The sequence below is a fragment of the Ursus arctos genome, unplaced genomic scaffold, assembly GCF_023065955.2.
Source record: "Ursus arctos isolate Adak ecotype North America unplaced genomic scaffold, UrsArc2.0 scaffold_2, whole genome shotgun sequence".
NCBI lineage: Eukaryota > Metazoa > Chordata > Mammalia > Carnivora > Ursidae > Ursus > Ursus arctos.
Genome location: NW_026622874.1, coordinates 60,324,587 through 60,348,585, shown reverse-complemented (window position 1 = coordinate 60,348,585; position 23,999 = coordinate 60,324,587). Strand labels below are relative to the sequence as shown.

Genomic DNA, 23,999 nt, shown 5'->3' with positions numbered 1-23,999 from the left:
ACTATGAAGTTACTGGGTTTTTTTTTTTCTTTCTGTAATTAATAAGTAATCTATGGGTAGGTTATATTTTCTTGAGTGGGATGGGATCGTGTTTAATATGGATACGTAATAAATGAAATTGTTGAACGCAGCTGTTCAACACTTGGCTTCAACCCAACCCTGTGACAAGGGAAACCAAGAAACTGTTCAGAGGTACTGAGCTGATCTAGTTCTTGATTTTTGAGAACCTGAAAGGGAGTCTTGACAAAACAGATGAGAGCAGGTGGTTGTGTATGAGACAGCACCCGTGGCCTGGGGAAAGGGTGATGCATTTATTTAAATGGTTTTGAAATATTGCCCTTGCTCTGCTGTGCAGCATGAAAGAAGTTGAGCTTCTGTTGCAGGACCTGTGTGTTGGGGGATTGGAAAAAAGAGTTCTCCTCTGATACGACTTCACTGGGTGATTGGGGTTATTAATAACTGAGTCAGACTTGGCATAGAGACAAGGGGAGTGGACGAACATGTTTTCCTTATGCAGTGGGCTCATCCAGCCCAGCTTAGAGCTTAGCTTTTTTAATTTACCTTTTTGTTATGTAAAAACTTAAGCCAAGTTTACTTTTAATCATTTTAAAGCCTTCTGGTTTTATTTCAGTGCTGTTCCTTTGGGAACCACAGCCAAGGAAGAGATGGAGAGGTTCTGGAGTAAGAACACTGATTTAAACCGTCCTCTGTCTCCCCATATCACTATCTACAGGTAAGGTCTCTGGAACCAGGGAGTTTAGAAGTAATAGGTGAAGGTTCTGGAGGTTGGACCATTGCCTCCCTGTTTATTTCCCTCAAGCCTTTTTTATAAGAAGAAGACTGTTTTCTGTCTTCTGGCCTTATAGGGTAATTTATCCTGCAGAACTATGATTATGGAAAATGCTGGTGGGTCAAAATGTAATTCCCATTAATTGAAAAACATTGTTTTGAAACGATTTCAAATCTACATAAATGTTATAAAAACAATACACTGAATTCCTGTATAGCTTTATGCACGTTCCCACTTTGTTAACATGTCCAGAGATGATGTTCCGTCAGTCCTGTAACGCTGCTGTAACAACTCAGCACAAGCTTTGCGGCTCAAAACAACACACTTCCTGTCGTACAGTTCCATAGGTCGGAAGTCTGACACAGGTCTCAGTGGGTTAAAATTAAGGCATTGGGAGGGCTGCATTCCCTTCTGGAGGCTCAAGGGAAGAACCTGTTTCCTTGCCTCTTCTAGCTTCTAGAGGCTACTCTGAGTTCCTGGGCTTGTGGCTTCCTTCCTCCATCTTCAAAACCAGCAATGATGGGTGACGTTCTTCTCCCTCCCACCAGTCAACCCTGCTTCCATTGTCACATTTCTTCTCGATTCCTTCCTTCTGCCAGCCTCTCCCACTTTTAAGGACCTTGGTGATTATGCTGGGTTCATCCAGATAATCCAGGACAGTCTCCTTAGTTTAAGGTGAGCTTATTAGCAAACTTAATTTCATTTGCAACTTTAAATTTCCCTTTGCCATTTAGGTAAAATACAGGTTCCAGGGAATAGTGTGTGGACATCTTCAGGGAGGTCATTACTCTACCTACCATAAACCCTTAATACTTGAGTGCATGTTTTTTACATTCAAGGGCACTCTAGGGTGGCTTGGTTGATTAAACATCCGATTTTGGATCAGGTCCTGATCTCAGTCAGGGTCGTGAGATTGAGCCCGGCGTCAGGATTCTCTCTCACCCTCTCCGTCTCCCCCTGCCCCTCCCTGCCCTCTCCCTCTCTAAAACAAAACAAAACAAAATTCAAGGATACTCTATAGTACAAACCATCACAATCAGAAAATTAACTTTGGGGGCGCCTGGGTGGCTCAGTCGTTAAGCGTCTGCCTTCGGCTCAGTTCATGATCCCGGGGTCCTGGGATCGAGACCCACATCAGGCTCCCTGCTCAGCGGGGGAGCCTGCTTCTCCCTCTCCCACTCCCTGTGCTTGTGTTCCCTCTCTCGCTGTGTCTCTCTCTATCAAATAAATAAATAAAATCTTAAAAAAAAAATTAACTTTGACTCAGTGTCACCATCTAATCCTCAGATCCCATTCAAATGTTGTCAGTTGTCCTAATACTGTCCTTTACAGGTCCAGGATCCAACCCAGGATTGTGCACTGCATTTAGTGTCCGTTTAACTCTTTGATCTCCTTCAGTGTGGAACAGTTTTTTAGTCTTTCCTTATCTTTCATGACGTTAACATTTTTAGATTGTTCCTGTTTGGGTTTGCCTGACGTTTTCTTGTGATTTATGCATTTTTGGCAGGGATAGCTCTTAGTGGTCCTGTGTTCTTCTCAGTGCCTGGGGGAGGGGGAGCTACATGTGATCATGATTTATCCCATTGCTGGCGATGTTGACTTTTATCATTAGTTAAAATGTGTCTGCTTAGGTTTCTCCATCTGTAAAGTTAATGAATAAAGATATTGTGTTTATTGTTAATTATTTTGTGGTGAGACTCCTGCCCCCCCCATCTGTTCATGATACTTACTATCAACATTCATTAGTTATTACTAGGAGTCACTTACTACAATGATGGTTGCCAGATTGTATTTTTTCTAATTCCATCATACCCTCTAGATTTATTTATAAATAAATTAATAAATAAATAGGCTAAAGTTTGCTTTCTTTATCAGTCTCAAGGATTGCTAAAAGGAAAAACTCATTTCTCCTCTACTCTTGTGACACCACCTAAAGGAAAAACAGCACTGTTTTTTTTTCTGTTTTCAGTACTTCTTCTTTTTTTTTTTTTTTAAAAGGTTTTATTTATTTATTTGACAGAGAGACAGCCAGTGAGAGAGGGAACACAAGCAGGGGGCGTGGGAGAGGAAGAAGCAGGCTCCCAGCGGAGGAGCCTGATGTGGGGCTCGATCCCAGAACGCCGGGATCACGCCCTGAGCCGAAGGCAGACACTTAACGACTGTGCCACCCAGGCTCCCCTGTTTTCAGTACTTCTGACATCAAATGTGTGGAGGTTTTTCCCACACGAGCCAGTTTTCCAACCCTCTGGATACCAGTTGGGTGTCCAGTAATTCATTTATGACACTTATCTGGAGTTAGTGCAGACCCCACAGGTTAGGGGCTCAGTCCCACAAGACTGCCCCCCACGCCAGATGCCAGTTTGCAAGTCCTGTGCTTTTGACTGACCAGCTATAAATCAAGAGTTCTTTCTATCCCCTTCTCAGGTTCAATAATTTGCTAGAGTTGCTCACAGAACTTAGAAACATTTACTTACATTTACTAGTTCATTAAAAGGGATATGACAGCTGATAGCTGATTGACATGTGTGGATGTACTTACCAACGTGGAAACTCTGAATCCTTCACTTTTGGGATTTTTATGGAGGCTTCATCAGGTAGGCATGATCAATTATTGACGCAATCTCTAGCCCCTCTTCCCTCCCTGGAAAGAAAGGGGGTGGACTGGAAAGCTCCAAGGTTCTAATCATGGCTCAGTGTTTCTGGTAACTAGCCCCCATCCAGAGTCACCTCATTAGAACAGAGGACACTCTTACCACCCAGGAAATTCCAAGGGATTTAGGAACTGTGTGTCAGGAATCAGGGTCAAAGACCAAATATTAGAACAAAAGATGTTCCTAGCACTCCCATCACTAAGATTATAAGGGTTTTAGGAACTCAGTGTCAGGAACCAGGAACGGAGACAATGTATATCCATATTTCTTATTATTTCATAGTTCCTATTTTCCCCAAAGGTTAACTCTCCCTTTATTTTGATGTCTGAATTGTCCCACACTCAGCCAGTGGGAGTTCTTCAAGAACGCTCCTGTGCAATCAAGATCTGGGTGCTAAATGTGCTCATTGCTGCCAGGCTGTCATGGCTTCTAGGCCTTTGCAGTAGGTAGAACTGGGATGTATATGTCTGCAAACACAGAGGCACATGTATGTACGCGAGTATACACTTGTACATAGCTGCGTCTGTAGCTGCTTATCTGGTGTTCTCAGAAGTAACATTGATAGCTGCCGTGCTGGTGCTGGCAAAGCAGAACCCCTCACGAGCTGCTCCTTGGGCTCCACTACTCTCTTTACTTGGGTTCTTGCCAGGGAGGCTGGCCATTTTTTAACCACCTCCACAAATACCACAACGCTTCAGATTTTTTCCAAGCCGGATTCCAGAAATAATTCTGATTGCAGAAATTGGACATTCTACTAAAACAGAAGGATCCTAATAAGTGGTCTTAATCCTGCAACTTTATGGTAAACTTTTCTTAAGAGAGAAAACATTTGGGGGGGGATTATAATGGTGAAAAACTTATTATTATGTTATTCTTAATGTATATTTAAAGCTCAGGTCATGATCCCAGGGTCCTGGAATTGAGTCCCATGTTGGGCTCCCTGCTCAATGAGGAGCCTGCTTCTCCATCTGCCACCCGCCTGACTCTCTAGCTCTCTCCCTCTCAAATAAACAAAATCTTTTAAAAAATAAATAAATAAAGCCCTGGGCTTTTTTCTTGGGTCACATAATGAATGATAGTAAGCTGGTGGGCTTGAGTCTTTCACTACCTTGTTTGCTGTTGGAGTTAATGAAACTCTTGACACGCTTGTAGGGGGGAAAAGCATCATCGAACACAGGGCAGTTTCCGAGATGATATGTCCAGGAAAGATGGCTGATTTATGTTTTATGGCATCATATTTTCTATTACTAACTTCTAGAGCTGTTTGGAGGAGGCATGAAAATAAAGTTAAATTAGCACCATATGAAATACTCTTTCATCTTAATAAGTTGAGTCAGTTTATCAAAGCAAGAGTGTATCAGGGTTTAAGTTATCAGGAAAACAAGAGTCATTGAAAAGGATGTTAGAAAACTTTTTTAAGGGGTGCCTGGGTGGCTCAGTCGGTTAAACATCTGCCTTTGGCTCAGGTCATGGTCCCAGGGTCCTGGGATCAAGCCCCAGTCGGGCTCCGGAGCGGGGAGCCTGCCTCTCTCTCTCCCTCTGCCACTTCTCCTGGTTGTGTGCTCCTCTTTCTTTAAAATAAATAAGATCTTAAAAAAAAGAAAAAAATAGAAAAAACTTTTTTAAAGTTAGAGTTGAAGGGTCCGTAAAATTTAATTTCATCATCAACCTTACTGGTTTTCAGAGTGCTCCGGGGCTTTGGGTATTCCACTAAGCCTCTGTGGGTAATCGTGTGGGGGCTGGCCAACGTTCAGAGGAAACTGTAGGCCCCTGGCCCTGGGTAACCAAAGCAGCTTTGCCTTGATCTGTGTTAAATATTGCGTTTTTGCGTTTCAAGAAGGGTGCTGCTCACACACACATGAAGTTAAAAGCCACCATTGTACCTAGTGAGTGAATATCTCTGCAGTATTTTCATGTGGTTGTCTGCCTGTGCTTGTATACCTGTAGTATACAAGGAACTCACTGCCCCCCTTTTCCCTTTGGAACTTCTCTTACCATCAGAAAGACGCTGCTTTTATTGAAGTTGTTGCCTCTTATATCTTCTAGCCAGTGGCTCTAGTTTTACCTTGAATGATATAAAATAAATCTAAGCACACTGGTTCTCTGACTTCTGTTTATTGATTTTGAATATTTTTTCATGTATTTATTGGCCGTTTACGTATCTTCTTTGGAGAAAGGAATATTCCAGTCCTGTGCTCATTTTTTAATTGGGTTGTCTTTTTACTCCTTTTTCACATTTTTTATTGTAGTGAAAAATGCTTAGTGAAAACTTGCCATTTTAACCATTTTTAAGTGCACAGTTCAGTGTCATTAAACATATTCACCTTGTACAAACCATCACCACTATCCATCTCCAGAATCCTTTTATATTCTTAAACTGAAACTCTCTGCTCATTAAACAATAATTCCCTTTCTCCTCTGCTCCCAGCCCCAGCCCCTAACCTGTTCAATGTTCTCTCTCTATAAATTTGACTACTCTGGGTCCTCATAAGGTGGAATCATACAACGCTTGTCCTTTTGTGCCTGGCTTGTTTTACTCGGCACGTTGTCTTCACGGGCTCGTCCATATTGTAGACTGTCAGAATTCCATTCCTTCCTAAGGCGGAATGAAGCCTCTGTTGTAGGCGTACGTTACATTTTGCTTATGCATTCATCCGCCCATGGACATTGGTGTTGCTTCCGCCTTTCGGCTCTTGTGAATAACGCCGCAGGGAGAATCAGTGTACAGGTACCTCTTTGAGTCCTGCTTTCAGTTCTTTTGGGGATCTATCCAGAAGTGGAACGGAACTGCTGGATCATATGGTAATTCTTCGTTTAATTTTTTGAGGAACCCGCCATACTGTTTTCCAAAGGAGCTGCGCTGTTTTACGGTCCCACCAACAGTGCACAGGGTCCCAGTGTCTCTCCCTCCTCATCAGCACTTGTTATTTGTTGTTTTTGTTTGTTTGTTTTTAATAACAGCCATCCTAAGGGTGTGACGAGATATCGCATTATAGTTTTGATTTGCATCTCCCTAATGATTGGTGATACTGAGCATCTTCTCATACACTACCTGGCCATTTGTACATCTTCCTTGGAGAAAAGCATTTTACTTCGTCGATGGCTTTATTTGCCACATGGTTGTTAAATCACTTGCTGAAATTCATATATCCTATGTCTCTAGCTTTTCCTTGATTAACATTCCAGTGACAGTCAAAAAGGAAATAAAATTAATACATTTCAAATCAGTGTATTTGTTGATTGCTCACAGTGTGCTTGATACTCTTTTAGGAATTGGAAGTACAGAGATGAATAAGATCTAATCTGTGTTCAAAGGGATCTCGTTATGTCCCGAAAAAATTTTTTCCTGAGGGAAAATTTTAGTGGCTCTTAGTGATTATCTTTTCTATAAGTGAATTAAGAAAATCTTGATTTTCTGTACCAGACTCCTACGTAATGTTCAAACAGGAAATAGTGGGAATGATTTGCCTTTGCTCTGTGATGTCTAGGCCTCAGCTAGAAAACACAAAGGCTGGGGCTGAATTAATCTGAAGATCCACTTACTCACATGACCTGGGTTGATTCTGGCTGTTGGGGGCACCATCCTTTTCTCCCTGCCTGAGCCTTGCTACCTGAGCTCTCTGTATGGGCTATTTGGGCTTCCTCACAGCCGAAGAGAGTGTGATTTGGAAGTCATGCGGTGTCAGTTCTGCTACAGTCTCTTTTTTGAGGCCATCAATCATCAAGTTCTGCCCAGGTTCAAGGGGCTCAATGCTTACGTGCCTGATAAGGAGTGACAAGACTCTGGAAGGTCATGCGGGACTGGAAATAGTACAGTGGGTGTCTGGGAAATAAAATCTCCTTTACCTACTCAGCACTCAGCTGACCCAGGCTGTGGTTGTAACCATTTTTGAAAATTAGGGTCACGTTTGATTCCAGCAGTTTCTTGTCTCACCCCCATTTTCCACTTCAGTATTTCTAAATATCCAGAGCCTCGCGCACGCTTCCTCTGGTAGCTCTTCCAGTCATGGGATTTCATTCGCTGGCCACGAGCCCTAAGTCCATTTGGAATGCTAAGCAATGTCTTAACAATTTCCCCACCTCTGTTTTTTTCAGTTCTCTCAAATCAATATTTGTTCTGTCTTTTTCAGTCTGATAATCATTCTCTTTGACAAATAAAATAGTTGAGCAATCGGCTTTGTACTCTGTCATCTATTAACATAAAATTGTCCATCCCGGTTAGGAGGCTTTCTTTCCCTGAATACAATTTTAAAAGCCCCTTTTTGTTGTCCTTGACATTTTTGCAAGCCTCAGCTCATTCTGGGTTTTAGTCTCCTGATTTATCTAACCAAATTATGTCATTGTTCTCTGCTTGTCCTTTGTTATGTGGCTCTTCTTCCGCCTTTTATATTTATCCTGTTAAGTCTGAGTTAAGCAGAGTGGTGTCTAGCCAGTTTTTTTGGTTTCTTTGGCCATTACTCCTTTCTTACTGTGACCATTTTCATTACATAGTTAGAATTTCTTTTTGAGATTTTTTTCAGCCTACTTGAGTAGCTTGCCTTTAGAATGCTGAAAGTATGGTCTGATTGTGCTCAGCATTTCCTATGTAAGCTGACTTTCCAGGATGAATATTAACTTTATCCAGAGACTCCTGTTCTTTCCATTTCACTAACCAGTCCTCTGGAGCATGAGAACTAGGTCCAGAATATAGCAGTGTTAGTTGTCCTTCTACGGAAATGCTCTGGCAAATCAGTGATTCAGAACATGATTTAGAAAGGGTTTGATGACAAAGTATTTCGAAACAACTGTGGATTAAGAAACATTTACTAAATCCAGGAAAATTGGATTTAAAAATTTGGGATAGTAGTTTATTAGGGAATAAATGGTATGCTCAGTGTGAATATTTATGGGCACATAAGAAAGAGTTCAAGGGTGACTATATTCTGTGAAACTAGATCGAGAAAACTCACTTCGTTTTCCTTTTACTTCACCTTGTGACTGGCACAAGGAAGGACCTAGGTGGTTGTATTCTAGTGATTATTTTCTAACTAGATGCAACTTTAATTGGTGCCTGACTAACGTTGTTTCTTCTTATGAAAGGAGGAGTTTGAGTTGTGATTGATTCCTTCTGGTAAAAGGGATGTTCTCCTGAAGTAAATCAGTTTTCCTATAAAACAGTGCCTATTTCCAAAGTGGTTTATATTGTCTTTGCCAAAATGGAGTCTCTGGGGATGGCTGGGGCTCAGTCCTTAAACGTGTGTCTTCGGCCCAGGGCGTGATCTCAGGGTCCTGGGATCGAGCCCCACATCGGGCTCCCTGCTCCGCTGGGAGCCTGCTTCTTCTTCTCCCACTCCCCCTGCTTGTGTTCCCTCTCTCACTGGCTGGCTAGCTCTCTGTCAAATAAATAAATAAAATCTTTTAAAAAAACAAAACCAGGGGCGCCTGGGTGGCTCAGTTGTTAAGCATCTGCCTTTGGCTCAGGGCGTGATCCCAGCGTTCTGGGATCGAGCCCCACATCAGGCTCCTCCACTGGGAGCCTGCTTCTTCCTCTCCCACTCCCCCTGCTTGTGTTCCCTCTGTCACTGGCTGTCTCTGTCAAATAAATAAATAAATAAAATCTTTAAAAACAAAAACAAAAACAAAATGGAGTCTCCATTGTGATGTCATATTTTTCTTTTTTTAATTGCCTTCGTGTATTTCTTTGCAGTTGGTCTCTTCCCATGGCGATGTCCATTTGCCACCGTGGTACTGGTGTGGCCTTGAGTGCAGGTATGTACATGTGAATTTATGCGCTTGTGCGCGCGCACACACACACGTGCACACACATACACACACACGCACTTTGAAGAACTTTGCTGTTTCTGTGCCTCTTAGCACTGCCTTTTCTACAAATCAGCAACTTGATTTAGAGAAAGTGATGAGTCCTTTTAAGCTTACTGTTCATTCATTCCTTTAACAATTCATTCTGAGTTTCCAGTGTGCTCACATTCTTTTCTTAGCCAGTTTTTTTTTAAGTTTTTTTTTTTTTTTTTTTAATTTAAGGAATCTCTACCCCCGTGTGGGTCTTGAACTCACAACTCTGAGATTAAGAGTTGCATGCTCTTCTGACTGAGCCAGCCAGGTGCCCCTACTTCGCCAGTTTTTAAATCATCCCTAGCACAGCCTGACATTATATGTATTGAAATTACAGAGAGCAGAGATAGAAATGTCATAGAGATGGGCTGGCCAACTAAACATTGACCAAACACAGTCCAAGATTAGTCATCGACCTTATTCTTCCAGAAATTCAGTTTTAGCACCCATTCTTTATCACCTAGAATTGATCGGAGCCAAAAAGATTAAGTCAGTCTCCAATCTTACAAAATCTTGGTTTACAGCCCAGGATGTCTGTTTATTTACTTATGCAGTATGAATTGTATGCTGGTCGTGGATAGTGCATCCATTTCAGGTAGTAAAGTTTATTACAGGTAGGAAGTATGCAGATTATCATCAGGATTTGGGGTCTGATGCATCTTTCCACAATAGGGAGATACTTTACAACAGGATCAGCTGTATTTAAAATTTTTTCCCTGGCTTATCATGGAAACATGGACATATTTCTGTTTTCTCTAATATTCTTCAGGGCCCTGCTGGGCTCCTGTAGACTATGTTTTACTGAAGTCATCAGCAGGACTGGTGGCTCAAGTGGAGGAACCCTGTATGTAGGGAGCTGCTGCTGAGACACTGGCAGAAATGATTTAACAACACATCTTTGCCATTTGAAATCAGATTTGTTTTATTGATAATCAAGTAGGGATAGGAATTCCTATCTAAGACCTGATGTTATCATTCCTATATTATCATTCCTTTGGTTGGTAAAGGAATGATGGAATCCAGGTATAAGGATGATGGCTTTTGCTTGGGAATCTGTATATAGTTTCTGGGGGGGGGGGGGTTGTGTGGTTTTTTTTAAAGATTTTATTTATTTATTTGATAGAGAGAGACAGTGAGAGAGGGAACACAAGCAAGGGGAGTGGGAGAGGGAGAAGCAGGCCTCCCGCCAAGCAGGGAGCCTGATGTGGGGGTCGATCCCAGGACCCTGGGATCATGACCTGAGCCGAAGGCAGATGCTTAATGGTTGAGCCACCCAGGCACCCCTAGTTTCTGGTTTTTAACCCACTTGGAATGAAATAATATGATACGTTTCAAGATTAGGCTCTTCTAGCTGTAAATTCATAGTTACTGTATATCTGCTTACTTAGAATCTTATAATTGTTAGATTAATACTTTATGCTTAGTTTGGTGGTATCGATGAGCAGATTTAATCCTAAAAATCATTGAAAGAACAAGACTAGTTTTATTAGGCTTTAGATTCCCCCCCCCCTTTTTTAAGATTTTATTATTTATTTGAGGGAGAGAGAATGGAGCAGGGGGAGAGGGAGAGGGAGAAGCAGACTCCCCATTGAGCAGGGAGCCCAACATGGGGCTCGATCCTGGGACTCCTGGATTGTGACCTGAGCTGAAGGCAGATGCTTAATGGACTGAGCCACCCAAGCACCCCTAGATACCTTTTTTATGTCCGTGTATTTATTACCACTGAATGAGAAGGGGGATATTGACTCTTTCATAGACTATAATGACAAAAAAGTATTAGTTTACCAAACATAGCTAAAGTAAATATATTTTTTTTCACAAAGATACTTAATAATCATTTATATTTTCTATCTTTACCCCTTGAATGACCTTGTATTCATCAGCATTTATTCAGTTTTTCCCTAATCTTGGCCCCTAATCCTGTGATGGAACATAGTGGCTGTTGTTTACATATGGTAGTAGTTCTCATGTTTCCCTCGAATGCTGAAGGTCCATTCAGAACTGGAAGGGAACTGGTTTTTGCTAGATGGATGACATAGGCAACTTAGCTCTCTGAACTCGGTTTATTCCTTATAAAATGAGCGTGTTAATAATGCCTATACCAGAATTGATGGAATTTCAAGAAAGTATACTTTGGATATTGACTTATGAAAATAGGGATGAGAAGCACAATAAATTGAATGGCAATGGTCTCTTAGAAGATGATGTGCACTGGACTGAATGGTGAGAAGAATTGGATCATTTGGCCTGAAATGAAGTCAGTCCCGGCAACTGTGATCTTTGCATTCTTGTGGCTCTCCTCCAGTCTTTTTCACATAACAGCAGGAAAAACAAAAATCTTATGAAAATAAGTGGAATCATGTCACACTTAGAATCACCCTTTTACTGTATTTGCCTTTGCACTTAGATTAAAACTTAAGTCTCCCCCGTGCCAGAAAGTGCTCTGCCTGATCCGGCCTCCTCAAGCTCGTCTCTGCCTCCCCTGCTTCCTGTGCTCTGCCGCCCTGGTCTTTGAGTTCCTTTGAATGAGCAAAACTCTTTCTCCCCTCAGAGCCATTGCATGTTCTGTTCCCTTAATCTGAAATGTCTGCCCCTACCCTGTGCTGTGCTGGGTTAGTTCCTTTTTATCCTTCAGATCGGAACAGAATTGTCCACTTAAACAGTACCTTGCTCCCTACCATTTCCGAGGAAGGAGTTTGTGGTTCTAGTTCTTTTGTTAGTTTCTGTCTCACGGCCCTGCTCCTTCGTAGTTCTTATTGCACTGGTTGTTTCTGTAGAGCTTGTGGTATGTGTTTATTATTATTTTGTTTATAAATCCGTCTCTTTTACGAAACTGCAAACTCTTCAGAGAGTGGGGACTGTGTCTGTCTTCGTTACTGTTCGTACCCTCTAGTGAGCACTGAGTAGGTGCTTGGGTCTCTGTTTACAAAGTGAATACGCCCATCCAAATCATTTTGCTTGTGGTGGTCATTTCAGAGCTGTTCATTCTTCCTGCCTTCTAATTAGTTTCCTGCTATGCATTAGAAATTAGATAGTGATAGTAATAGCCTCTACTCTCGAGGGTAGAGGAGTCTAAGGAGTAAGACAAATAAATATTTATAATGCGTTATGGTAACTTTTTTTAAAGATTTATTTATTTATTTATTTTAGAGAGAGAGAATGAGAGAGAGAGAGAAAGAGCGTGCAGTGGGGAAGGGCAGAGGGAGAAGGATAGGGAATCTTAAGCAGACTTTGTGCTGAGCATGGAGCCCAACGTGGGGCTTGGCGTGGGGCTTGATCCCACGACCCTGAGATCACGACCTGAGCCGAAATCAAGAGTTGGACACCCAACAAAGTGCACCACGCAGGCGCCCCTTTGATAACATTTGAATAGAGATACGGGATCCCTGAGGAGAGGACATCTCTGAAGGAGTTGGAGAGCTTGCTGGAAGGATGAGCAGGAGCGATCCTGAAGAGGAGGTCGGGGACGCATTCAGCAGGGAAACCACCGTATGCAGAGGCCTCGGCGTTGGGAAGCGTTCAGTCCCTGGATAGTGGTGACGGGGTCTGATTGTTTGAGAGTAGTGTTTATGGGAAAAGTGGCAGAAGGTAAGGCTGGAAAGTGTGCCAAACATTAAAGGACTTTGCCCCACAGAGAAGTTGGAACTTGATCCTGTAGACCGTTGGAAGTCATAAAAGGTTCCTGTTCTTGGGGTTCCTGGCTGGCTAAGTTGGTAGAGCACATGACTCTTGATCCTGGGGTCATGGGTTCAAGCCCCACATTGGGCATAGAGCTTACATTCAATTAAAAAAAAAAATTCCTCTTCTTATATGTTCCAGTAATAGGACAAAATGCCAGGACAAATCCATGATAAGGTATTTATCCAGACTGCAGCCAATATATAAATTCTACAAAGCATGTTGAACTAAAAAGTTTGATGACGCTAGTTTGACTTTAAAATAGAGTCTAGTGAAAAAGAACTTTATAGGGGTGCCTGCGTTGCTCAGTTGGTTAAACATCCAACACTTGATTTCAGCTCAAGTCACCATCTTAGGGTTGTGAGATCCAGCCCCGCATCAGGCTCCACGCTGGGTGTGGAGCCTGCTTAAAACTCTCTATCTCTGCCCCTCCTCCCCCTCTAAAAAAGAAAAAAAAAGAAAAAGAACTTTACAAACAGTCCTTTAAAACGTGGAAAGAGATGGCTAGTAACCCTCTTCCTTTACTTAGGGCTGTAGGGATTAAAATACTCATGATTTTCCACAGTGACCGATGGTGTGGCAGTCTAGATGAAACCAGGTAAATACCTTCAGAACAGCAGGGGGCCAAGCTCCCTTGTGAGGGGGGGGGGCAGAGCAATGACCAAGACGCACCGACACACAGCAGTAAAAACAAGGAGTTTAGAAAAGGCCCAGATGGTTGCTAAATAGCGGGTATTTGCGAGGAATGCAGCTGTAAGTGAGGTGTACAGTGACCTCGAGTGGGTGTAAGGATGGTCGTGAGCGTTTTGGATAGTCGTTCAAAGCAGGTTAGATTAGAGAATCAGCCCTTCGGTGTGAGATGCCCTAAATGCATAGGCAGACCTTCTGCTCAGGCAGTCAGCTCCTTTTCTAGAAAAGAAGGCCTTAAAGATTTATAAAGGAACTTACAGATTTGTAAAGGAACTAATAGAACTCCAGAACGACTGCTTTTTTTTTTCTGGGCTTGTCATGAGATGGGACATAAGTCACTGATGCTCAAATGTGTTAGAAATCCTGGTCACTGAGGCAGTGGAGAGAAAGTAACAAAGCAAGCTTTGGAGTAAAGCAGTCCTGAGTTCTATATCCTTACTTCCTTTTCTGCTTATAATAATGCCTAGCTAGGATTGTGAGGATTAAATTAAATACTATCTGAAGGGGCGCCTGGGTGGCACAGAGGTTAAGCGTCTGCCTTCGGCTCAGGGCGTGATCCCGGCGTTATGGGATCGAGCCCCACATCAGGCTCCTCCACTATGAGCCTGCTTCTTCCTCTCCCACTCCCCCTGCTTGTGTTCCCTCCTTTGCTGGCTCTCTCTATCTCTGTCGGATAAATAAATAAAATCTTTAAAAAATAATTAATTAATTAATTAATTAATAAATACTATCTGAAGTTCCGGCTATAAATCAGAGTTTTCATGACCCCTTCCTCAGGTTCGATAGTTTGCTAGAGTAGCTCACCAGAGTTCATGAAAACACTTCACTTACGTTTACTGACTGTTTAAATGAAGGATGCAACTCAGAACAGCCAAATGGAAGATCAGTGTAGGGCAGGGTATGGGGGAGGGGCGGGGGAGTGTGCATGGAGCTTCCATGCCCTTTCTGGTGTAATGCAGCTGAGTAAATAAGATCTAATTGGTTTTATTCATTGATTCATGAGTTGGGCAGCATCCCCTCTAGCGAGGAGAGAGATGCTCTGCTGAGCTAAACAGAAGAAGTTTTTAAAGGTAGAAGGCTTACCAGCAACAACAATAATAACAACAAACGGGCACCTGTCTGGCTCAGTCGTGTGGCTCTTGATCTTGGGCTTTTGAGTTTGAGTCCCACACTGGGTGCAGTGTTTAGTTAAAATCTTTAAAGAAGACAGAAGGAAAGAAAGGAATTTATTAGCAAGGAATGCATTGTGTAGGCAGGGTTGTCCTAAGGGGAGTAGAAGGTATCTATCAGTAAATGTCCTAGTATTGACCAGGAAATTCCATGTTGACTGGTTAAAGGTTACAACCCTGGGGAGTTGAAACTGCAGTTAGGTTAGGCATTAAGGTAGGTTTGCTGATTTGGCCTAAGTGTCACCATGATAGGCCTGTGGTTTCTTTTAACACCACCCTGTCAGCATCTTGATGTGTTCAACAACTTGAAAGCTGTCCAAACCCTGTATAGTTCAGGGGTTTTTATGGAGCTGTCATCACCTAAGCTTAGATCATTTACCATTAGCTCAGTCACCAGCCACTCATTTGCAGATATCAGGGGGGTGGGGATGGGGATGAAAGTTCCAACCCTCAATCATGCCTTGGTCCTTCTGGCAACAGGCCCCATCCTGAAGCCATCTGGAGGCCCCCAGCCACCAGTCATCCCAGTAGCATACTAAAGGCACTCTTAATCACTCTAGAGGTTCCAAAGGTTTCAGGGTCTGTGTGCCAGGGACTGGGGGAAAAGAAAAATATATATTTCTTATCGTATCACATCTTTGAACAAGGAATAGCAATCAGTTAATTAATCAGAAATGACTCACCAAAGGTTTCCTCATTACAAGTGAAAAATGTAGGAGTGGAAACCAAATATACGATTTCCTGAATTCTCCTCTGATGTCTAGGATACCGGGAAGCAGGCAGTAGGCTCTCCTCCTGCAACCTCAGTGCCTGAGGAGGGGCCCCTCTAATGGCTAAGCAGTGTAAATGGGGAAAACAGAGCCACCGAGGCTGTCCCGTCTCATTGCCAAGACAAATTAAATGGTGCTTTCGCCTGGCCGCCAGGACAAGCTCCAGCCTCCTCCACTGCGGCGAAGTGCTGTGTACAGACCCCGGTGGGTTGTCAGGACGCCCTGTGGCCACTTCCAGGAACCATCCTTCTTCCCAGCAAGCCCCTGCAGATGTCACTGCAAGTGGAAATGAAAACATGGGGAAGAAAGGCCCTGGCGGAGCTGGCCACGTGGTGATGAAACTCGGGGTGACAGCAGCTGGCTGCTCTTTTTGCTGAAGTGTCCTCACACTAATCTCCTCGTGTGAAGTCGTGCCTGTGCCTTCCCTGCAGCCTCTGGAGGGGGGCGGGGGGCAGGAGGGTTCTTGCCCTGAGAAGTAAAACAGTTCTGAGACGCGTCTTCTGGCGACCGTCAGTCTTGCCAGGCAAGGTTTCATCTTGGCAATGCGAGGACAGAGCTGTCGCACTTGTGAAGCCGGAGGGTGTGAGAACAAGCGTTTCAACTACAAATGGTCATTTTCTTAATGGGACAGAATTAAATATTCGAAGCATTAATGTAAATAGTAATCACTACCTGTATTAGGAACTTCGTATCTAGTACTTAATTCTCACCGTCTGAACAAGGCATTAATATAAGCAGAAGGGGAAGTGAGGAAATAGTAGCTGGTTAGTGACAGAGTGGGAACTGAACCCACATTGCCTTTCCCCAGAGGTTGTGTTCTCACCACTTTCTCTCCACCGCCTCGGTGCCAGTGACCAGGATTCCTGATGTATACATAACACATCACATTTGAGAATCAGTGACTAATGGCCTGTCTCATGAAAAGCCCAGAAGAAAAACACAGCCACTTCGGAGCCTCACTGGTTACCTTCTAAGTCTGTATGGAAGGCCTTTCGCTTTTCCAGAAAAGAAGCTGCCTGAGCCATAGGTTTGCCTGTGCATTCACGCAGGCTCTCACTGAAGGGCTGATTCTTCAGCCTGGCCTGTGTGAAAGGCGGGGCAGAGCCGGGAATGATGCTGCTGATGTCCAGTCTGATACCCAAGGTTGGATGTGTTGTTTTGTATCCGACAGTGTATACATCTCATTAGTAAATAATTGTGGTTACTTAAGACCGAAATTTTTTTTTTAAAAATTTCTATTATGTGGATGATTTTTTTTTTTCAGATGGCTACTGAATTGTTAGGACATAAATACTTGAGTTGCTTGAATCGAATTACTTATGAAACAAACCTGTTAGGTATTTCTTTTGGCTTAGGGGCACGCTGATAAAAAAAAAAAAACTACTGAAAACACTGAGGTACCACAAACTGAGCTAGTTTGAGAAGATTTGGACAGAAGCTATGACCCAAGAGGATTCAAGGATCTTTGACAGTCTGGACAGATAGGAAGTTAGGGGGCCCCTCCTCTGTTCTTTGAATTTCAGTGCAAACCTGCAGCTCCGAACTTACAACAGCCGCACATGGGCCTTAGATATCCAGACAGACTCAGCCCTGGTCCGTGCACCTGACGGGACAGTCTGACCGCTGAGTCCCAGGGATGGCCACTCATCGCAACACTAACCTCTAGAAGACCAGACTGATAGGACTGCCTCATCTTAGAATAACACCAGCTACTCTCGGATAGCCTCCCAGAGTCAAAACTAATGGAAATACCAAGGTATGAACAGCAGTGTCTTCCGCCTTTGCTTCTATGAATGTTTTGGAATTTTATCAGTTAGTTAAATCAGTTCAAAAGCAAATGAATGTCTCAAAATAAATCAGATGTTCTCGACACCATTCTACTGCACCAGTTTTTTCAAGATCAGTATTTTTTGAACGACAGAAACACCAGCAAGTCTAAAAGAACAGTTATGAGTCAGCAGTTTATAGGTGCTTAAGAAAAAAGTGTGGTGTTAGTGGAAAGAATCTGAGTTTTATGTTCGAATCCCAGCCCATTCACTTAATGCTCAGTAAACTTGGATATGCTTCTTAACGTTTCTGAACCTTTCTTCAGCTGTTAGTGAAATGAAGGTGGTACTAATTTTTCAGATTGTTATGAAGATTAAATAATTATGGAAATTTTAAGTAAATGGTGGCTGTAGCAATAAACATTTGAGATAGGTGGTATTTTTCTGACGGGTTGGGTACTTAAAAACAGAAAATGACACAGTGTCTCTGGATGTACACAAAATGGTTATCACTGAGTGGTGGGATTACGGGGAACTTTTCTAAAGCATACATTTCTATAATGTTGTAGTTCTTTGCAATTATTTTGTAATCAGAAAAAATAAATGTTGTCTCTGGGAGGTTAAGGAGATCGGGGGCTCATTACACGGATTCCAGTCCAGATGTAATTAGAAGAGAGACCATACTGGCTGGCTGCCTCTCTCTTCTTTCAAAAAAGGCCCTTTTCTGAACTCTTTTTACTCACAACACTTCTGACACCAAATGCATGTTTTTCTGATTAACGATAAATTTTCCAGTTCTCCAGACACCAGCTGGGTGTGTCCAGTTCAGCACAGCGCTGATCCTCACTACGCAGAGTTAGTGCAGACCCCGCAGGTTAAGGGCGCAGCCCCACAAGACGGCCCCCACTTCAGTCTCCAGTCACGGGTCCCACGTTGCCAGCTGCACTTCTTGACCCAGTAGCGTTGAGAACGTGCTTTGTGTTGCTCTCTGTGTGAAATGCGGTGCTTACAGAGGTGAGAGCCGTGGCCCTTCCCTCGGGCTCCGCAGCCAGGTGGATTTGCCTCCCCCAGGTGCCCCATCCACGCTTCACACTTCACTCATCGCTTGCATGCGGGTGACCCTCAAATCTGTGTCTTTAAGCCGGAGCCCAGCCAGCTTTAGACCTTCAGCCAGCTGCTTACTGCGTATCCTCACGTGCTGGTCCTGGGGTACCTCCAGCTTGGCGGTACTCTAAACTGATCGACATCCGTTCTCAGACAACTCAGAACCGAAACCAAAAACAGCCTGCATTTCCTCGTTCCCTGTGGGGGGAAGGGCATTATCTAGTCACTAGCCCATGCAAACCACCATCCTTGACTTACCTCATTTACCCCATATCCCCAAATTTTATCAGATTTTCCGTTCTTTATTCTCCCTGTACTGTCTTCAGTCAAGCCGTCCCCTTCCTCCGCTGGAGACTTGGAATTACCACAGCATCCTCTTCAGACTCTCTGCCGCCGCTGACTCCCCTCATCCGTCCCCCTGTTGCTACCAAGTTGACCTTTTCAGAGGTCAAAGGTGTATCTGACCGTATCACTGTCCAGTGTAAACTCTTCATGATTTATCAGTCCCCTTAGGAATGGCAGTGTTTGACCCAAGTAACCATCCCCTCCTTCTGAGGCCAGGGCCGGTCATTGTTTCCGTGTGCGATGCGGCCTAAGGATCCTTCCCACTATAACACTTTTTTTTTTTTAATTTTTTTTTTATTTTCAGGTATACAGTATATTGATTTGACAACTCTATACATTACTCAGGGCTCAGGATAAGTGAAGTCACACCTGTCACCGTACAGTGCCATTACAGTATTACCGACTATATTCCCTATGCTGTACTTTTCATCTCTGTGATTTATTTATTTCATAACTGGAAGTTTGTACCTCTTAATTCCCTTTATGTGTTTCACCTGTGCCTCCACCCACCTCTCCTCTGGCAACCATGAGTTTGTTCTCTATATTTAAGAATCCATTTATTTGTTTGTTTTGTTTTTTAGATTCCACATATAAGTGAAATCATGTGGTATTTGTCTTTTTTTTTTTAAGATATTATTTATTTTTGAGAGAGTGCGAGCACGAGCTGGGGTGGGGGAGCGGCAGAGGGAGAAGCAGACTTCCTGCTGAGCAGGGAGCCTGCTGTGTGACCAGATCCCCAGACCCTGGGATCATGACCCTGAGATGCTTAATGCCTGAGCCACCCCAGCACCTGGTATTTGTCTTTTTCTAGCTAACTTACTTCACTTAGCATAATACCCTCTCGGCCCATGCATGTTGTTGCAGGAGGCCAGATCTCTTTCTTTTTTATGCCTGAGTGATACTCTACTGTGTACGTGTACCACATCCTCTTTAGCCATTCATCTGATGGACACCTGAGCTGCTTCCATATCTTCCATTGTAAATAATGCTGCCATAAACATAGGAAATTAGTGGGGTTTTTTTTAAGTTTGTTTGTTTGTTTGTTTGTTTATTTATAGTAATCTCTACACCCAACATGGGGCTTGAACTCACAACCCTGAGACAAAGAGTCATGCTCTTGCAACTGAGCCAGCCAGGCGCCCCGAATTAGTGTTTTTGTTTTCTTTCGGTAAATACCCAGTAGTGGAATTACCAAATCGTATGGTATTTCTGTTTTTAATTTTTTGAGGAACCTCCATACTGTTTCCCACAGTGTTTGTACAATTTACATTCCCATCACCAGTGTGCCAGGGTTCTTTTTTCTTCACGTCCTTGTCAACACTTGGTATTTCTTCTCTTTTTGACACTAGCCATTCTGACTGGTGTGAGGTGATATCTCAGAGTGGTTTTGATTTGCATTTTCCTGAAGATTAGTGTTGTGCCTCTTTTCACACATGTGTTGGCCATCTATGTGTCTTACTAGAACACTTTAGATAGCCATTATTAATTGATAGGGGTTGGCACTGAGATGAACCGTGTTTGATTGGCACCAAGATGAAATCTGTCATCCTCGATTGGCAGGATCAAGTTGAAACTCTGTAGTTTAGCATATAAGGCCCTCTGATGTATCCTGTCACTCCTGACTTCTCTGCCCCCTCAGCTCTTTCCTCAAAATTTAGCTTAACTACACCTCTGAAAAAGCTTTTCAGGATACTGTCCCCCTCCTACTAGATGGGTTTTGATTGTTCTGTGTGTTCCCGAGCACCCCACGCACACGTATGCCTTTGTTACGGTGCTAGTGACTTCTGGCACCTTCCTTGGACCATAGACTGATGCACTGAAGTGTCTCCCCTACTAAACTATAAGCTGCTTTTTTGTTTTAAATATTTTATTGATTTAGTTAATAATTATTAATTATTAATAAATATTTAAATATTTATTTGAGAGAGAGAGTGCACAAGAAGAGGGGAGGATCAGAGGGAGAAGCAGACTCCCTGCTGAGCAGGGATCCTGATGTGGGGCTCAATCCTGAGACTCCAGGATCATGACCCGAGCCGAAGGCAGACGCTTAACCCACTGAGCCACCCAGGCGTCCCTAATTCTATCAATGTTTTGAGAAACTGCCAGATTGTTTTCCAAAGTGGCTGTACCGTTTCACACTCCCACCAGCAATATGTGAGATCCTAATTTCTCTACATCCTTGCCAACACTTGTTATTACCTGTCTTTTGATATTTACATGTTATTAAATATAAATTAGACGTATTTGAGGGGCGTATGGGTGGCGCAGTTGGTTAAGTGTCTGACTTAATTTTGGCTCCAGTCATGATCTCAGGGTCGTGAGATCAAGCCCTGCGTTGGGCTCCATGCTAGGCTTAAGATTCTCTCTCTCTCTCCTTCTCCCTCTGCCCCTACCCCCTGCTCGCTCACTTGTTCAGTCTCTCTCTGTCTAGGAAAAAAAATTAAACACATTTGATATTTATGTAAATGTGTATATCTTATATAAATGCACATAGTTTTATAATTAGGTATGTTATAACATCCTGGTAGTTGTGAAGTAGCTTCTCATTTTTTTTTCTTTTTTTGAAAGATGTTATTTATTTGAGAGAGAGAGGGAGAGCACAGAGGGGAAGCGAGAGGGAGAAGCAGACTCCCCACAGAGCAAGGAGCCCGATGCGGGGCTCGATCCCAGCACCCTGGGATCATGACCTGAGCCGAAGGCAGACACTCAACCGGCTGAGCCACCCAGGCGCTCTCTCCTCATGGTTTTGATTTGCATTTCTCTGTTGGCTAATGGTGTTGAGCATCTTTTCATATTCTTATTGGCCATTTATTTATCTGTGTTTGGAGAGATAACCTATTTAGATCTTTGTCCATTTTTAAATTGGGTTTTATTTTTGAGTTGTAAGATGAAGTTGTAAGTTTATTATTGAGTTGTAAGAATCTGTAGTATATTCTGGATACACGTTCCTTACAGACATATGATCTGCAAATATTTTCTCACGCTCTGTGTTGTCTTTTTACTTTTTTTTTTCTTTTCCCGTTTGAGTGTAGTCGGCACACAATGTTACATTGGTTTCGGGTGTACGACATACTGGTTTCGCTTCCCTTTACGTTATGCTGTGCTCAGCGCTGTTGAAACCACCATCTGTCACCACGCACACTGTCACTCTACCGTTGACTGCTCCCTATGCTGTGCCACTTATTCATGTTTTTACTTTCTGTATGACATTGTTTGCAGCACAAAAAATTTTAATTTTGATAAAGTCCAGTTTATTCTTTTGTCACGATGGTTTTGGCAGCATATATAAGAAACCAGTGCCTAATCTAGGGTCGTGAAGATTGACTTCTGTGGTTTTCTCAGAGTTTTAATGTTTTAGCTCTTACGTTTAGGTCTCTGGTCCATTTTATGGTACATTTTTTGTGTGTATGGTAGAGATTTGAATGATTTAAAATTTTTTCTCAGTCTTTACCTTGGACTGAATATACTGTTTTTACTTTTTCTTATGGAGATGATAATGTAGGTGCAGTCCGAAGGTGACCTCTAGAGTGCCAGGTGAAGTCTTGCAGAGAGGGATGTTGGAAGGAGGAGTAACATGCTAATGTGTATGGCAAATTTAAGACATGAGGGTCAGGTCCCGAGTAGCTTACCTCCCACCACAGACATGAACATTATTTTAAATCTTCCCCATTTCAAAATGGGTCGGAATCGTATGAGGTGCCCGGGCCTGTCAGAGGACCGAGTTTTATGTGTTACAGTAGTGGTAGCTGGTGGGCAGCTGTAATGGGCTCACTTGGTTTTCTCCTCAGGGGTCTCTCTCTTTGGCCTGTCGGCCCTGTTGATCCCTGGGAACTTTGAGTCTCATTTGGAACTTGTGAAGTCCCTGTGTCTGGGGCCGTCATTGATCTACACGGCCAAGTTCGCACTTGTCTTCCCTCTCATGTATCACACCTGGAATGGGATCCGACACCTGGTAAGTTAATTGTTGGTTTATACATTTTCTGGGTGAAGGGAGTGTAGGGGAGTGTAGGATTCCCTCCTTCATTGCCTGGGTTTAGTGCCACCCCTAAAGTTAGTTGTCTGGACCTTTGCTCAGGGGCTCTTGGGGAGAGCTAAACTAGATCCGTGTGCACTCCCTGGCAGCCCTGCTGGGGATCCCGCTGAGCTCTGCGTGTAGGCCTGGCAGATACTTGCAGGGTCTCAGTGTGAACTGCTCCATTTTGAAGGGGAGTGTTGCTAAAGGAGACCCCTGAAGCCAGGTCATCCCTCTGACATAGAAGGCAGATTTATGAGATAATTAATTGGTACCTACAATGTGTCAGGCTCTATTCTAGAGCCTGGGGTGTCTATTCTGAGCTAGATGGTTGCTGCTTTCACTCTAACATTCCTGTCAACCCAGGGTGACAAGTCCAGCTGGAGTCAAATATATTAAGTTTTGTTATCTTGACATTGGATTGCGTTAATTGTTTTTGGTTTTTGTTGAGCTCTTGGAGAGAATGGGGTACCTAGGATTCCAGATTTTGATATTGGGGTTAGGAATCTTTTGATGGCCTGAAAACTGTCCATGCTGCCTCCTACATGACTTTTCTCCTCCTCTTTTTTGAATTTTTGTTACTATTTTTTAATTTATTTATTAGAGAGAGAGAGTGCATGCACGCGTACTCAGGGCACATGTGAGCCAGGGAGGAGCAGAGGGAGGGGGACAGGCAGACTCTACTGAGCGTGGAGCCCAACGTGGGGCTTGATCCCAAGACCCTGAGATCCTAACATAATCTGAAACCAAGAGTCAGACATTTCTAACCTAATCTGAAACCAAGAGTCAGACATTTAACCGACTGAGCCACCCAGGAGCACCTCCTTCTCTCTCTCTCTCTTTTTAAGATATTATTTATTCATTAGAGAGAGCACATGCAAGAGCACACGTGCACAAGAGAGTGAGAGCAGGAGCAGGGGTAGAGGGAGAGGGAGAAGCAGACTCCCCACTGAGCAGGGAGCCCAACGTGGGGCTTGATCCCAGGACCCCGGGATCATGACCTGAGCCGATGGCAGATGCTTAACGGACTGAGCCACCCAGGCACCCCCTCCTTCTCTTTTATAAAGGAATTAAAGCTTAATCATGCCTACCCCAGGTCAGAGAGCAGTCCCTCCTCCAGCATTTTAAGATTTCATGTTTTGTGGTCTCTCTACCCATGGTCTTGCTTTCTTTCCCGGAAAGACAATTATGA

The 23,999-nt window shown here is 43.3% G+C and overlaps 1 protein-coding gene across 1 annotated transcript in view; it reads left to right on the top strand.

Moving 5' to 3' along the window:
• The window catches only part of SDHC (succinate dehydrogenase complex subunit C), a 32,908-nt gene that overhangs the window by 6,120 nt on the left and 2,789 nt on the right, over positions 1-23,999 (top strand). The window contains exons 3-5 of the mRNA XM_026487352.4: positions 632-733; positions 9,128-9,189; positions 22,584-22,747. Of these exons, the coding sequence (XP_026343137.1) occupies positions 632-733; positions 9,128-9,189; positions 22,584-22,747 (328 nt within the window). The remainder of the gene's footprint in view (positions 1-631; positions 734-9,127; positions 9,190-22,583; positions 22,748-23,999) is intronic.